Source organism: Ranitomeya variabilis, chromosome 2 (assembly GCF_051348905.1).
Source record: "Ranitomeya variabilis isolate aRanVar5 chromosome 2, aRanVar5.hap1, whole genome shotgun sequence".
NCBI classification, from domain to species: domain Eukaryota; kingdom Metazoa; phylum Chordata; class Amphibia; order Anura; family Dendrobatidae; genus Ranitomeya; species Ranitomeya variabilis.
In genome coordinates this window covers 214,973,623-214,989,806 of record NC_135233.1, presented here as the reverse complement: position 1 = coordinate 214,989,806, position 16,184 = coordinate 214,973,623, and the positions used below count along the sequence as shown (strand labels likewise).

The 16,184-nt window shown below is 41.6% G+C and overlaps 1 protein-coding gene across 2 annotated transcripts in view; it reads right to left on the bottom strand.

The window, feature by feature from the left end:
- Window positions 1–16,184, bottom strand: part of MAPKAP1 (MAPK associated protein 1) — a 194,490-nt gene that overhangs the window by 50,591 nt on the left and 127,715 nt on the right. The window contains exons 8-9 of one of the 2 annotated variants that reach the window (XM_077283604.1): window positions 14,437–14,487; window positions 124–231 (exon numbers count right to left, since the gene is read on the bottom strand). In XM_077283604.1, coding sequence (XP_077139719.1) covers window positions 124–231; window positions 14,437–14,487 — 159 coding nt within the window. The remainder of the gene's footprint in view (window positions 1–123; window positions 232–14,436; window positions 14,488–16,184) is intronic. The other variant, XM_077283605.1, reaches the window with a different exon arrangement.

Sequence of the window (16,184 nt, the reverse complement as noted above, 5' to 3'; positions counted from 1 at the left end):
TCTTCCATACAGAGGGAGTCAATCAATCACAGGTTATGGGCATATTCGCCTAGCGAGATCTAATAAATGAAGTGAGTGTGCACGGTCTCTGCAGAGACTGCACGCCAGGGGGCACATACTTACTGTTCTCTCTGACCAGACAGAACTCCAAGGAACTCTGACTCTCCAGCGTACTGTCCAGATCCACAGGAACGTTAGGCTGGTTCTGCTTCTCTAGTCGATATTGAGGACCTGGAACATAAAAACACCAGGGAAATTATAGACATCGCCCGGAAGAGCCATCTATTGTGTATGGCGGTGCCCTAAATCTCCCTTAAAGAAAGATAGCAGGGGAAAGTAGATTCAAATTACACATCATGTATATATTTGCTGAACACAATGAATTCGGCAGCACAGACGACAATCTAATGTGTATATACAAGTAGCCACTTCAGAGAGGAAAAGGACAGGGCACTAGACCCACCTACTGAAAGCAGCATTCCTAAAAGTCATTATCGACCCTTTAATAGGGTCTTGCCACATAAATTATGATTGAAATGTTTGGCTTGGTGAGTGGCCTCTGACAATGTTTCTAAGGGGTAAGGTTTCTCCTTGTGAAGAGCTCCAAGTTGAGCTAAGGAGACTTATAGGCCATGCAATGGTCCCCTGGAAACACTTGTTTGCAAATGGAGTTTTTGGCTTGGCTTCTTATCCCCAAGGCATGTGGCAAGGTCCTTTAAGTACGGATATAGACTTTTAGGATTGCTACTTTCTAATAGGTGGCACTAAAGTTCCTGTCCTCATCCTCTCTGAATAGGATACGTCAAATTCACAGGGGAGCATCACATGGCCTATAAGTCTCCCTACATCAGCTCGTTGCTTTCCACAAGAAGATACCTTACTCCTTAGACCTAATGCGTATTGAGGCCTCCTGATGGCAACTGGCGGGGGGTCGAGCATGGGGCTGTTGGATTTTAACTGCATGATGCTTTTGTGCTAAAGGACGTAGGCCGCTGACGCAGTCTTCTCTTACTACTGAGAACATGCACGCTCAGCTGACCAAGTGTTCATGCGTATGGAGGGAATGTTAGAGATTCCTGTTGGCCCAACGGGAATTTGACAGACTGCTTTTAGAGGTATATAGTCAGCTATTAATAAAGAAAACATAGAAAAAAATCTATTATAATCCTTAGCTAATGATTCTTCAGGGAAAATTAAAGTATTGGAATGGTAAAAACCCAACCTTTTAGGTCTAATAAACATAAAAAGATTGTCACAGGGTGGATGATGAATGTATGCAGGGCCGGACTGGCTATCGGGCACTTCTGGCAAATGCCAGAAGGGCCGGTGCCAGGAGTGGGCCGCTGCTGCTATCAGCGGCGCCAGGGACGACTCCTTCCGCCAGTGCCGACTCACCCCCCCCGATCGCCCGCCCGCCCCACCCACCCCGCATCCAACTATACCGGGGTACAGTTGAATGCAATGATGGAGGAGAGAGCGTCCGCTGTCGCTCCCTCTCCCATCATTCTCCGCTCTGCCTCGCAGGGCGCGGGTTGACGTCATATCATCGCGCACCTGCTGTATGGCCAGGCAGACTGCAGCTGCTGAGACTGGAGCCGGGAGCAGCTCGGGGCACGAGGAGAGGTGAGGAGAGTGTTTTTTTTTTTAATATATCAATGAGTGATAACTGGATTGTGGGGCGATTGGGGCTGTATTACATTCTATGGGGGCCTTGCTGTTTTACATTCCATGGGGGCTGTGCTGTATTACATTCTATGGCGGGGGGGGGGGGGGGTTATTACATTCTATGGGGACTGAGCTGTAGTACATTCTATGGGGGGCTTTATTACATTCTATGGGGGCTGTGCTGTATTACATTCTATGGGGGCCTTGCTGTTTTACATTCCATGGGGGCTGTGCTGTATTACATTCTATGGGGGGGGGGGGTGTTATTACATTCTATGGGGACTGAGCTGTAGTACATTCTATGGGGGGCTTTATTACATTCTATGGGGGCTGTGCTGTATTACATTCTATGGTGGCTGTGCTGTATTACATTCTATGGGGGCTGGCTGCATTACATTCTATTGGGGCTGGCAATCAGGTGGAGTGTGGTCGGGTTTCGCTCCGATTTATGGGTAAGTGTGCACAATTGATAGCGCAACTATGCGTTGTGTGGTCACTATTTTGGGAATAGTCTGATGTGTTATTGATGCTCTGCTGAGCTGTTTGCTATTCCCTTCACCTATTGATATAGATCTATACTTTGTGCATCTTTTAGGGATGATTTCCTGTTTAACCACAAGCCACCTGACGTACCGTCCTGTTCTCCCTACTTCACTTTCCTGTTTGGTGTATATTGCATACAGCAGATATACATATGTATTTGTGATTTAGTTGTTATTAATAAACTTTGTGCCTGTTTTTTAATTATGTTGCTTTGGACTGTTTTACTCCATTCTTTTCTGCTCTATATGAGGGGGCTGCATTATATTCTCTGGGGGGTTACATTATACTCAGGGGCTACAATATATTCTGTGGGGTGGATGCATTATACTCTGGAGTGGCATCATTATACTATATGTGGGCTGCATTATATTGTATCGAGGACTATGGGGAATACATTATACTATATGAAGAACTATGGGGTGCATTATACTATGGGAAGTGAATTGTACTACATGGATGACAATGGCGGTGCATTATACTATATGGAGCACTATGAGGAGTGTATTATACTATTTGGAGGACTGTGCTAGTACATTATACTATATGGAGGACTGAGGAGTGTATTATACTATATGGAGGACTGAGCAGTGTATTTTAATATATTGAGGACTATGAGGAGTGTATTATACTATTTGGAGGACTGAGGAGTGTATTATACTATATGGAGGACTGAGGAGTGTATTATACTATATGGAGGACTGAGGTGCACATTATAATATATGGAGGACTATGAGGTGTATTATACTAAACAAGCAAAATGCTGCCTATTCATCGAGTGATTGGATTGTTTATGTGGGAACAGAAATCCTTGTTCTCAGCAGCACATCGCCGGTGTAAACTGTTGATGTGCTGCTGATAACATGATACTGTATGGGGACAGATTGATCTAATTGTGATTGTTCTGTTCCCTTCATTCTTTCTCAGTTGATGTAAAGATGCCGGGAAACAAGCGAACTACTTCAGTATTGTTGATCACACTCGTTTAGCGGCCTGAGATCAGTGCATGTAAATACAGAAGAAATGCTTCGCAGGGAGACCAGGAAAGGATGATGACAGTTGTAGTTAGCACCCGGCGCCTGGGAATAGCGCCAACACTACTGCTTTTCAAAGCCGCCAAAGCATTTAATTCTGGTATGTGTAATGATTTTTAGGGTTGATGTCAGCTGCTATCAATCCCTGGTGTAAGTAATGGAGAGGTGTCTATCAGACACCCCCACTACTAGCCCAGACCTGGCGAGACCCAGCGACTCTGAAGAGTGGTGACGGTAGTAACAGTACCGCTCTTCACAGTCGCCGAGCTCAGCGCAAGACCCGGAATATCTGAAGAGCGGTGACGTTACTGATGTCACCGCTCTTCAGAGTCACCGGGTCTCCTGCTGCGCAGAGGAACCAAAAGTGGCTGTAGGCAAAGTTTATGGAGCATCAGAATAAGGTTCCATAGCCTTTGGTCGTCTCATCCCTTCACTACCTACGAGATCCAGTTATGTAGGTAAAGTAGAGGCTTTTCTTGGTACTGCAACTAAAAGCAATAAATAGGACTGAGCTGTAATGCTGGATACAGCTGTGATTATATGTTATATAGTCGTGTTACACTCCCCTCACTTCTTGTAACCTACAAGTGTACAAAGATACGGTATTATACAGTCACCATGTGACAAGTGGGCCTGTGTAACTTCAAATGCCAGGGCTGAATTTTAGTCCCAGTCTGGTCCTGAATGTATGATTGATAGGAGAACCATCTCCAACAATGATCATCAGAATAGGAGGTCGTGAGTATGTGCGAAAACCTGTTATTATATATATATATATATAATATACTTTTAGAGGAAAATGCTCTAGCGATTTGTGTGAAATTCTAATGCACATTCTTTATAATGTAGATTTCTAGGCAGCTGAATTTTGGATTGTCTCAACACTTTTACAAAGGCTGCCCTTACATAGTGAACAAATCAGTTCCGGTTCTGCAGGGTGGTAATCGGTACTCTGCCTGCACCATTGCCAGATCTTTATTGGACTCTACAACAAACTCAGCTGTGCTATATTGCTGGGTAAACTTTGCTGTACTCCGGTCAGCCCTGCGTAGCACTCTGTGACAAACTCAGCTCTCCTCCTTTGTCGAGTCTGCATTGGACTCTGTGACAAAATCATTTCTGATATATCGCTGAGTAAATTCTGCCATATCATTGTGAACTTTGCTCCGTTTCATTGGTTCCTCATCGGTGAATCTAGTTTTCTTCATCCGGTGACTGTGTAGGGTGGCGATTGGTAAACTTGTACTGACCAATCCAACATAGTAACTATGCAAAGAGACTATCTCTCATGCGCGTCATTGTATTATGGTTAATCTGCCTTATGTCACCCAACTGAAGTAGCGGCAAGCAGCATGATGGCGTGGAGAAAACGTGCCACCTTATGCCATTCAGTTTCAGGACATATGCATAAAGCCATGCGCGAATACCAGACCTGCCCTATTTGTCCCAATTCGCCGCACACCATCTGTTCTATGCATAAAATATGATCACAAACAAGGCTTTTATTATATATTGTAAAGAGCGGTGGATTTATACAACTTTTATTAACCAAAGTGCTTCCAATTTATCTATCGCTGAATGCGATCACTGTAGACTCCTGCCCAAAAAGACTGGATGCTGTGGGCAATTCAAAGGGTTCTTCAACAAAGTAGTAGTCTAAGGGTGTGCGTAGTTATGCAATTATAAAGATTTCAGTTTATTTTTCAATTGAACCGTGCAGATTACCGTCACCATTTTGATTTACATTGACAAAAATCAGGCATTTTAACAAGGGTGTGTAGGCTTTATGCATCGACTCTAATTATATATATTTAACTAGCTGAAGAGCCCGGCGTTGCCTGGGCATAGTAAATATCTGTGGTTAGTTATAGCACCTCACTTCTCTTATTTTCCCATCACACCTCTCATTTTCCCCCTCACATCTCTCATTTTCTCCCTCACACCTCTCATTTTCTCCCTCACACCTCTCATTTTCCCCCTCACTCCTCTTATTTTCGCTCTCACTCCTCTCATTCCCTCCGCACTCCTCTCATTCCCCGTAACACTTGTCATTTTGACCTCACATTTTGACCTGTCATTTTCCGATCACGCCGCTATTTTCCCTCACTCCTCTCATTTTGCACTCACACCTCTCATTTTCCCCTCAGTATATACAGGTTTGTCAACTCCCTTATATATAGTATACACCTGTATGTCATCTCCCGTATATAGTATATACCTGTATGTCATCTCCCGTATATAGTATATACCTGTATGTCATCTCCCCTGTAAATAGTATATACCTGCTGTATGTCATCTCCTCCTGTATATTGTATATACCTATGTGTCATCTCCTCCTGTACATAGTATATACCTGTAGGTCATCTCTTCTGTATATAGTATATACCTGTATGTCATCTCCTCCTATATATAGTATATACCTGTATGTCATCTCCTGTATATAGTATATACCTGTATGTCATCTACCCTGTATATAGTATATACCTGCTGTATGTCATCTCCTCCTCTATATACCTATGTGTCGTCTCCTCTTTTATCTAGTATATACCTGTATGTCATCTCCTCCTGTATATAGTATAAACGTGTGTCATCTCCTGTATATAGTATATACCTGTATGTCCTCTCCTCCTGTATATAGTATATACCTGTAAGTCATCTCCTCCTGTATATAGTATATACGTGTGTCATCTGCTCCTGTATATAGTATATACCTGTATGTCTTCTCCTCCTGTATATAGTATATACCTGTAAGTCATCTCCTCCTGTATATAGTATATACGTGTGTCATCTCCCCTGTATATAGTATGTACCTGTATGTCATCTCCTCCTGTATGTAGTATATATGTGTGTGTCATCTCCTCCTGTATGACTTTTGTGTTTCGACTTTTATGTGGCGAGGTTGGTGTATGTGTGGTGAAATGTCGGGGCCCCACCTTAGCAACTGTACGGTATATACTCTTTGGGTCATCGCTCTCATTCTTTAAGTCCCCCTTGTTCACATCTGGCAGCTGTCAATTTGCCTCCAACACTTTTCCTTTCACTTTTTCCCCATTATGTAGATAAGGGCAAAATTGTTTGGTGAATTGGAAAGCGCGGGGTTAAAATTTCGCCTCACAACATAGCCTATGACGCTGTCGGGGTCCAGACGTGTGACTGTGCAAAATTTTGTGGCTGTAGCTGCGACGGTGCAGATGCCAATCCCGGACATACACACACACACATACATACACACACACACATTCAGCTTTATATATTAGATTACAACCTACCAAACTGTGGTACAAAAAAGTGCAAAACAAGGTGGGCAGCACTCAATAGCAAGTTTCATTAAAAAAAAACTGGTGGTTGGCCAATGAAACATCCAAAATGCTTCCATGCTTGAAACTTGCTATTGAGTGCTGCCCATATTTTCTGTATAAATAAATGGGGCAGCACTCAAAAGCAAGTTCCATGCATGGAAGCAGTTCAGATCTCTCCACCATGACCCTTCTTTAATATTTTCGCTGATATATATAGCCATCAGATATCCGCAAAAATATTAAAGAAGGGTCATGGTGGGGAGAGTTGAGCTCCTTCCAGGTAAGAAGTCAGGTGCCATTTATAGTAGCTGGATTCTCTGAAGGGAGCGGGCAGAAAGGCTGCGTAGTTCCTATAGGTGGGCTTTAAAAAGCACATTACAGAAATAGAAAATGAACATTAGAAAGTAAGCAAAGATGGAAGAGGTTAAACACCGCGCAGCCTCCCGGGAGTTCCTACTTTGCAACCTTTATTGCTAGAAATGAACTGGGGGTCTCCCTGTGACACCATGCAGAGGACCGCAGGCCTCCTGTACCCTTTACCGAGACCTTAAAAATGTCAGCGGCCTGAGAAGAAACAAGTTTGTTTATGTGGCAGCGGGAGGCGTTTATGTGAAGCAGTAATACCGCTGTCAGGAGAGAGCCAGGCGCAATGATTGATGTACTGCACAAGCACGCCTTGTTCTGGGTCGCAGGCAGATTTAGCTATGGGGCTCACACAGCCAAGGTCCAAACTACTGGCCGACCACCAAACAACTGGAATACTGAAACCTGACATTGGTAACAAATGATTGCTCTGATGGAGGTTTCCATATTCTGCGCCTAAAAGAATCATCCTATAATCGGATACGCGCTGGCGAGGCAAGCAGCACCAACCCTACAAAATGCAATACCTCCCATTTGAGGATTTTCTTTGTGCAATGCATTTTTTTGCATATTCTGCAGCAGACAAAATGCAACAAAATCTGCAGCAAACGTGTACAAACACATAGCCGTTATGCAACCAAAGGGGACGTCCACGTGGGACTGAAAAATGCAAGAAGTCCCAAGCAACCAAAATAAAGAATGTGGAGAAGGTTTCATCCTTTGCATTGCAGTATCAGAAAAAGAAGTGATGACACTTCATAAAATCTCATCCACGTGCTGCGGAAAAAATGTGCTGCCTAAATTAACCTGTGGGATAAACTTTTTATTATACCTTAATCAATTCATCGCCATTTTCAAGATAGCTCTCTCTTTTTGCTGTTGGTAAAAAGGATGAATACTTATACGGACCCAGCACGTTTTTGCTACACTATATCCAACCCTCCTCTTGGCGCTTGACTGCCTAAACTAGAGAGAGCTCTTCTGTTCAGCTTACAGAAAGTTTCAGAAACTGGCGCATCGTAACAAATAGACCGTTTCTCATTAGCAGGCTGTGTCTGAAAAATGCAAATGTGACCAAAACAACAGCCAAAAAGGAGAACGGAGAAATGGTCTGTGGTTACCCCTGCAGAACCACTCCTTTATTGGAGTGCCAATTTTCATCCATTTTTGTCCATGTGTGATGCTACTATCAGTATTTGATTTTTTTATTGATCAGAAGATTTGCGAAACTGCAAATACAAATCAGGATAATGTTATACTCTCTGATTAAAAGAAGATTGCTTCCATCTCTGAAAGCAAGCAAGATATCTCAGAGTTTTCCGGGATTTAATGAAAATCTGCCACAGGCTAAATAACCTGTAGTGGTCCTGTGCCACTGTTCACTCGATGAAATATGATAGCAGCATGATATAGGGGCTGAGACCCGGATTCCAGTGATGTGTCACTTACTGGACTGTGTTGCGGTTTCAATAAAATCAGTGTTTTATCAGTAGGAGATTATCACTACAGGACTAGGTGTCTCATGCCTCCTAGTCCAACCACAGCCACACCACTGATTAGCAGCTTTCTGTCGGTATAAAAAGAAGGCTGTCAATCAATGGTGTGGGCGGGGTTATGTAGCAGAGCTCTGAATGCTGAGCTGTGCATAACGCCGCCCACACCACTTACTGTGTACACTGTGGGGTGTGGTGGGACCAGAAGGCAGGAGACACCTAGTCCTGCAGTGATAATCTCCTGCTGATGAAACACTGATTTTATTAAAACCGCAACACACAGCCAAGTAAGTGATACATCACTGGAATCAAGGCCTCAGCCCCTACATTATGCTGCTCTCAGATTACATAGAAACAACTTGATGACAGATTCTCTGTAAACGACTACTGGTCAACCGCATACTATTCGATCCAATGTCTTTTAATGGCCTGTTTACACCATCTGACCAGAATTCAATGTGCATAGAAAAATCAACTGCATAGATTATCGGCAGCACACAAGATGATGTGCTGCCGAGAACAGTGATTTTTGATGCTGGCATGATAATCCAATGACAAGATATATATAAGCATTTTGCTAGTTTGTCTGGTGATTGTCAGCATGCTTACACAAGCCAATAATCAGCAATCGAAATGATGCCAATTCTGGATTTTCGGCTCGTCTACATGAGCTTTAAAAGTTTCACCAGCCCCGAATATTACATGGTTGGTATGCAACCGTTTCCAAACGGTGGTCTTTATGTGATGGTCTACCATAGTGTTTGATCTCGGCAATTACCAGATCTGTCACCACAATGGACACCACATGGACGATGCAAAAAAGAGGAAAATGAGGCCAGAGGACTGGGATGAAAAAGAAAAAAAAATGCTCCAGAATTTGCTATTTTTCATAGGTTGAGAATAACCCTTTAACCCTTGTGTCCAAGTATTGTAAAGAAGAAATGTACAAAACTGGAAAAGACAAATAAATAAAAAAAAAAACTTCCTAAATTGGTAAAAGTGGGGTGTCGGAGCTCTAAACACGGCCGGCTGTCAGGAATCACGCTGGAAAATCCACACCGTCACTTCAACTTTGGAGGAAAAAAAAAAAAAAAGAAAGTTATCCTTTCAGTCAAGGATTAAGAAAAGGGAAGAAAAGGCCCAGTGTAACTTTTATCAGAGATAGTGATGTCTGTAAACTCTATCTCTCTTTTCTGCTGACAAGCGGTGGCCGAGATAAGATTGGAAGCGAGGCTCACTTTGCCGGGATAAATAAATAATCAATAGTCATCTAAATGGAAATGAGGAACAGCGGACCCCCCCCCTTCACTCCACCACCTTCTGATAACAGGACCCCTTATCAGGGATCCAATTTTTCAGGCCTGGGCCTTATCAACATCACTCAGCTCTAAGGTAATATGCTGGAGGGAAGGGGGGAAAAATCCTGCTGCTAAATTGAAGCAATTGAATGAGATCAGTTTAGTGAGGTGTTGGTTACCCGCAGTTCAAATGTTTAGAAATGCAATTTTGCTCCCATTATGTAGCAGTGGAGGTGAGAGATATGCGGGGGAAATGCTCCGGGCGTTAAAGTGACAGCAACTTAACTCTTCAGACCCGGCCGAGGCCAGGGCAGCACTCCTTATTTGGGTGGAAGGATACCTGCTCCCACATGTGCCCCGAAGACACCTCCGATATTGTAAGAGGAGACAAAGCCATGCAGAAAATTACAGGATTAAAATAAAAAATAAAAACCTTTTTATGCAGCAAATCATCAGAGTAGGCAAAACTTTAAGGAAAGATGTTCACACAGGACAAACATGCTCCCGAGAATGAAGATCTTTTGTACAAACCTAAAGATCATTTCATCTGATGAACCATTTAGACTGAACGTGGTTCTGGTAGCATAAAATGATTTCTGAGCATGCTCTAATCTGGGACTAAGATCATTGTGAAATGACTATTGTAAAATTTACTCTATACATAGGCATTATCTTTCATGGTAATCTTGTCTGTGCTGATAATGAGACTGCTGAAAAGTCATCTGTACAAAACAGGAAGTGTCAGTATAGTATAATTCCTATTGGTAGTTTCAAGTCACCTGGGGGTGAGGGGTGTAAAAAAAAATGAAGGAAGGCGTTTGCATGTTCTCCCCGTGTTTGCATGGGTTTCCTCCGGGTTCTCTGGTTTCCCCACTTTCCTCTGGGTTCTCCAGTTTTCTCCGGGTTCTCCAGTTTTCTCCGGGTTCTCCAGTTTTCTCTGAGTTTTCCAGTTTCCTCCGGGTTCTCCACTTTCCTCCGTGTTCTCCAGTTTCCACCGGGTTCTCCAGTTTCCTTTGGGTTCTCCAGTTTCCTCCGGGTTCTGCAGTTTCCTCCGGGTTCTCCAGTTTCCTCCGGGTTCTCCAGTTTCCACCAGGTTCTCCAGTTTCCTCCGAGTTCTCCAGTTTCCTCCGGGTTCTCCAGTATCCCCGGGGTTCTCCAGTATCCCCGGGGTTCTCCAGTTTCCTCTGGGTTCTCCAGTTTCCACCGGGTTCTCCAGTTTCCTCCGGGTTTCCTCTCACACTACAAAGACATACTGATAGGGAATTTAGATTGTGAGCTCCAACGGGGACAGTGAAGATAATGTATGTAGAGCACCCTTGAATTTAATGGCGCTGCAGAAGCATAATAATAATAATAATAATGAGTGTTAATTAAAAGAAAAAGTTTTAAACAATATATATATATATATTAAAAAAGTATGATTCACTCCCCCCCCCCCCTTTTCCAAAATGAAGAAAAAAAAAAAATAGAAAGATAATCCTATTTGGTATCACAGTCTGTAAAAAGTCCAATCTATCAAAATATACAAAGTATAATTAAATTATTACAACATATGGTTAACACCATAAAAGGGAAAAATAAAACAACATTTCTAAAGAAGTTTTTCAGTCATCCTTAATCCCCCCCAAACCAGAAAAAGTGTTCAAAGTGTTGTATGCACACCAAAATCGCAACGGTAGAAACTACAGCCCGCCATGCAAAACATTTAGCTCTATTGACCAAAAAAAATAAAAAATAAAGTTACCGGTCTTGTAAAATGGCAACACAAACCAAATTTAATTTTTTTTTTCTAATCACAAAAATATAAACAAAAATAAACAAACAAAAAAACACAACTGTTCAAGTTTGGTATCTTAACTCTAATGACCTGGAAAATCATGATGTCAGGTAGTTTTTTACCCCCAATGAAAGCCGCAAAAAGTGACCCAAAAAACAAATGGCGGATTAGCATTTGTCCAAATTTTCACTGCAATTTTTTTCCTGTTTTTAAAAAGAATGGAGTAATTACAACTTCTCCCGAAAAAACCCTCCAAAAAAACAAGCTCTCAGAGCCAATTCGCCAGAATAAAAAAAGTAATGGCTCTTGTAGGAAGGGGTGGGAAAAAAAAAACAAAAATAAAAAATTTGTCAGGTCGGGAAGGGGTTAGATGACCTAGAACGTTTCCTCATTTTGGAACTAGGTATTTCCTTTTCCATTCTCAGAGCCAATGTTGAAGATTCAGCCTTTTCCAGCTGGAGGTTTCTAAACATGAAATACCTACATCAATCAATAAAAACATGAATGCACAGAGTGAGCGCTCACAAATGTTCGGGACGGGGCTGTAATATACTGTCCTCGGAAATGTAGGGATTACATACAGGATATAACAAAAATAGTAAACGGACTCGTAGCCGTATTGGAGCATTTACAAAAAGAAAAGAAAAAACAAACAGGTTTTGCTCAGTTTAAGGTCCAACTTGCATTTGTTTCATGTTTATTTGATCTGCACTATGGGTTCTGTATGGTATGTTCTGAAATATGGTGATTTGGAATAATATAAGGGCACAATAGAGACATAAAATTTCAAATACACAAAAAACTATTGGTCAAAATAGAGCTAAGTAAGGAATGGCCTTCTGTAGACAGCGGTAGGCTATCAAGGACCCGATTAGACATTTGCATTGTCTTTTACATCTTGTTTCATCCACTGATGTTTTTCGCACCAAATTCATTAAGCGGTGCATGAATCTTGCACAAACTAATTTTCTTTTTTGTCTGATTTGTTTTAGCATAAAAAGTGCACATTTTGCAAAATAGTGCAAAAATTGCACCAGAAGAGATGACATACATAAAAGTGTGTGTGTGTGTGTGTGTGTGTGTGTGTGTGTGTGTGTGTGTGTGTGTGTGAAGAATCAGCTCAACGAACTGCAAACAACCTCTCACCAATGGCAAAAAAAGGCGAAAAGTAAAACAATTAGGTGCCAATGAAAAATAAACAAAAAAGAGAGACAAAATAACAGGTGAAAATGCAATAATGAATAGGGCTCTATGTGTTGCGGTACTTTTTCCTTCCACTGGAGATGTAATAGGGGCCTGACCTTTGGGAATTAGAAACTGCTTCCAAAGAAAAGTAGAAGAGAAGAAACCTATTCTAAATGAGGCTTCCAAAATAGGAGATCTGGAATCTGATTGGTTGCCACAGATTGCGCTAATTTTCTTGGTATTTTGAGAAATCTTCCTCACGTGTATATTTTTTAGTTACCCAAAATCACCACATTAACACTCCACGCTCTATGAGGAAGCTGGAATATGTGGTGCCGTTTGACGAGGACCTCCCACTGGAGTTACGGTACTTTAGCTTTACCAGATTTTGGGAGTCCCATAGAGGGGATACTATGGTCCGGACAGAGCCCTTCCATGATTTAACTGGGACTGGAAGATTGTGCATAGGGCCTCCCGACTATCTCGACATTATGTGATTGGGCCTGTTGAATTATTATGCCCAATCACTCCGGTTCTCTGGGAGACAAGTCACTGCTAGAGGATCCGGCAATAGTATGTGAAAAACTAGCGTTAAGCTTTGATGTCCCCTTGAATTTTTTTTTAAAGATTTGCGTATAGTATAAAAAAGCCGATTATACAAACTAACAAAGCATCACCTTAAAGGGGATGTGTCCTCAGAAAATTACTTATTGTTTATATCAGGTTTTAGTATTAGATGAATAAATAGAAATTGTCAATTGGTTTATCACAATCACTACTAAAAATAAAAAACAGAAATCTTGCAACTTTCACACCTGGCACTGGGGCTTTTTTAGTCTCTAACTTCCTGTTTCAGGAAACAACACATGTACATTAGTAGAGCTGAATTAGCAAAAAAAGAAAAGAAAAGGATGATAGACTGGTCCAAGATAGGTGAATAAAATATAATTTATTAACAACTGGTAAGGAGGAGAAGGATAAGTATTGTAAGTCACAAATTACATGCTGTAACAACGGGAGCACATCCATCTGGGCAGGTGACAAAGTGGAATGTAACACATCATCCCGTTTATAATACTATTATAATAGTATATATTTCACAATTGATAGAGAACATTGGTGCAGGGTGAGCGACTGAAGGTAAAGTCCCTGCATAGTGTAAAGGTGCTGACCATCGTTGCATTGACAGTACAAGTAATTATGATATACTCACCAAGTGGAAACAGGTAATGAAAAAAATCATTACCTATGTAACGTACAGTCCACAGCCCCGACGCGCGTTTCGGTCCTGCCTTCCACTTTGTCACCTGCCTTCCACTTTGTCACCTGCCTAGATGGATGCACTCCCATTGTTATAGCATGTAATTTGTGACTTACAATACATATCCCTCTCCCCCTCACCGGTTGTTAATCTTTTATTAATAAAGTATATTTTGTTCACCTATCTTGGACTAGTCGATTGTCCTTTTCTTTTTTGCTCACTAATGTATCATGATGATAGGTCCATACTTGTCCGGTATATATATATATATATATATATATATATATATATATATATATATATATATATATATATATATACATGGTTTATGTTGTTGATTTAAGCACTAAATTGTGAGTACTTTTTCCATGTGTTAGTAGAGATGAGCAGACTCTGACCTTGTGTTTTGTTCTGAGGCATGTAATGAGCGTATGCAAAGGTCATTGTAAAGGATGATGGAGCCGTCATATCACGTGTCGTGATTGCTGTACTGCGTCATCAGCTTTGTGTGAAGGTATTACCTGTCATTGTAATCCCGCCTCCGCTGATAAGGAGCCTGCTGAAAACTCTTCCTGAAAAGACAGGAAGTATAAGTCTAAAACTGTACAAAAAAAAACCTGATTTAAACAATAGGTGATTTTCTGATAACACATTTTTTAAAGTATTTTTTATGTTTGACATGCAAATAGTTATCAAGTGGCTAACGCCACAGGACAAGCCAGATCGGAGTGTGGAAAGCTATGCCTAAAATATTAAAAGGAGTTGTCCAGTAAAAACAAGTTATCCCTCATCCATTGTGTAGGGGTTAACTTGCCAATTGGTGGGGGTCCAAGCACTGGGACCCCACATCAATTAGCAGAACAGGGAATTTTTATACCCATTACAAAATGGAGTGAGAGGTCCGATGCCTTTCTGCCAATCTATATGGGGTCGCTGGAAAAGGCCAAAAGCCCCATAGGGAATGAATGTAACAGTGATCAAGCATCCGTGCCAATGCTCCAATATAACTGGGACAAAAGCACTCTATTCTGCCGAGCATGGCGGGTCCCATCTGTCGGACCTCCACCAATCAACTAGTTTTCACAGGACAACCCCTTCAAATAAGAACCATAACAATAAGTAGATGTGGTCTTCAGGGACATGTAGATGGAGAGTGAAATCAGGAATGATGACTAGTGTTAAAGAGGAAGAGACATGCATTATAGGTGTCAGGTAAGGCGCTTCCACCTAGAAACTGCCGATCAGTCTATATCTTAAGTGCATGAAGTTCGACAATTGAGAAAACTTGCAGTCATTTTCGGATGATGAGATTATATAATGGGGATTCTGGATCAGTCCACATAAGGAGGATTACACCGCACAAATGTCAGTAACAGGGGCCGATAGGTAGGTCTCCAGCAAGGACAGTGGCGGGCTGGTGGTGTCAGAGCCAGGACATCTGCGTAATAACTCAGTGGGATAAAAGACTTACATTTGCCACCATTTTGATGAAAAGTTCAGTATTTAAAGGGACCTTATAACAATCTGCTAACTCGTCAGGAGATGCTAATGGCCCATAAATTGCAACAGTCAATCCCAAAACCAAACTTGTAGGTAGCGCTCTGCAACGTGGCCAAAGATATTTAGGACTAGTCCCATTATTAGTATGCCACTGATTTAACACAATAATTGCATTGTAGATTCCCAAAAACTGACTCTCTAGCTCCAAATATCAGGGACTTGGTTATCAAATCTTTCCTCTACAACATAATTTATTGAAAGGATATTCCAAGAAAGATCGTTCATTCTTCACTTGGTGTCATTGGACATGTATGGCCTGGTGAAAATGCATCATTTTTTAAACATTTTTTTTTGTTAGGAAGTCAGAAGGGTTAAAAGTTAATCAGCAATTTCTCATTTTTCCCCAAAAATTTACCAAACCAATTTGAAGCGATTTTGAGGGGTCTAGAAGACTCTAGATGACAGAAAGTACCCCAGAGTGACACCATTCTAAAAACTGCACCCCTCATGGTGCTCAAAACCACATTCAAGAAGTTTATTAAACCTTGAGGTGCTTCACATGAAATAAAGCCATATGGAATGAAAAATTGAAAATTTTACTATTTCCCACAAAAATGTTACTTGAACCCCAAATTCTGCATTTTCACAAGGGTAACAGGAGACAACGGATGGTACACTTTGTTGTCTAATTTCTCCTGAGTACACAGATACCCCATATGTGGTGGAAAATCTGTTTAGGGGCACCATATCTAGGAAGGGAAGGAGCACC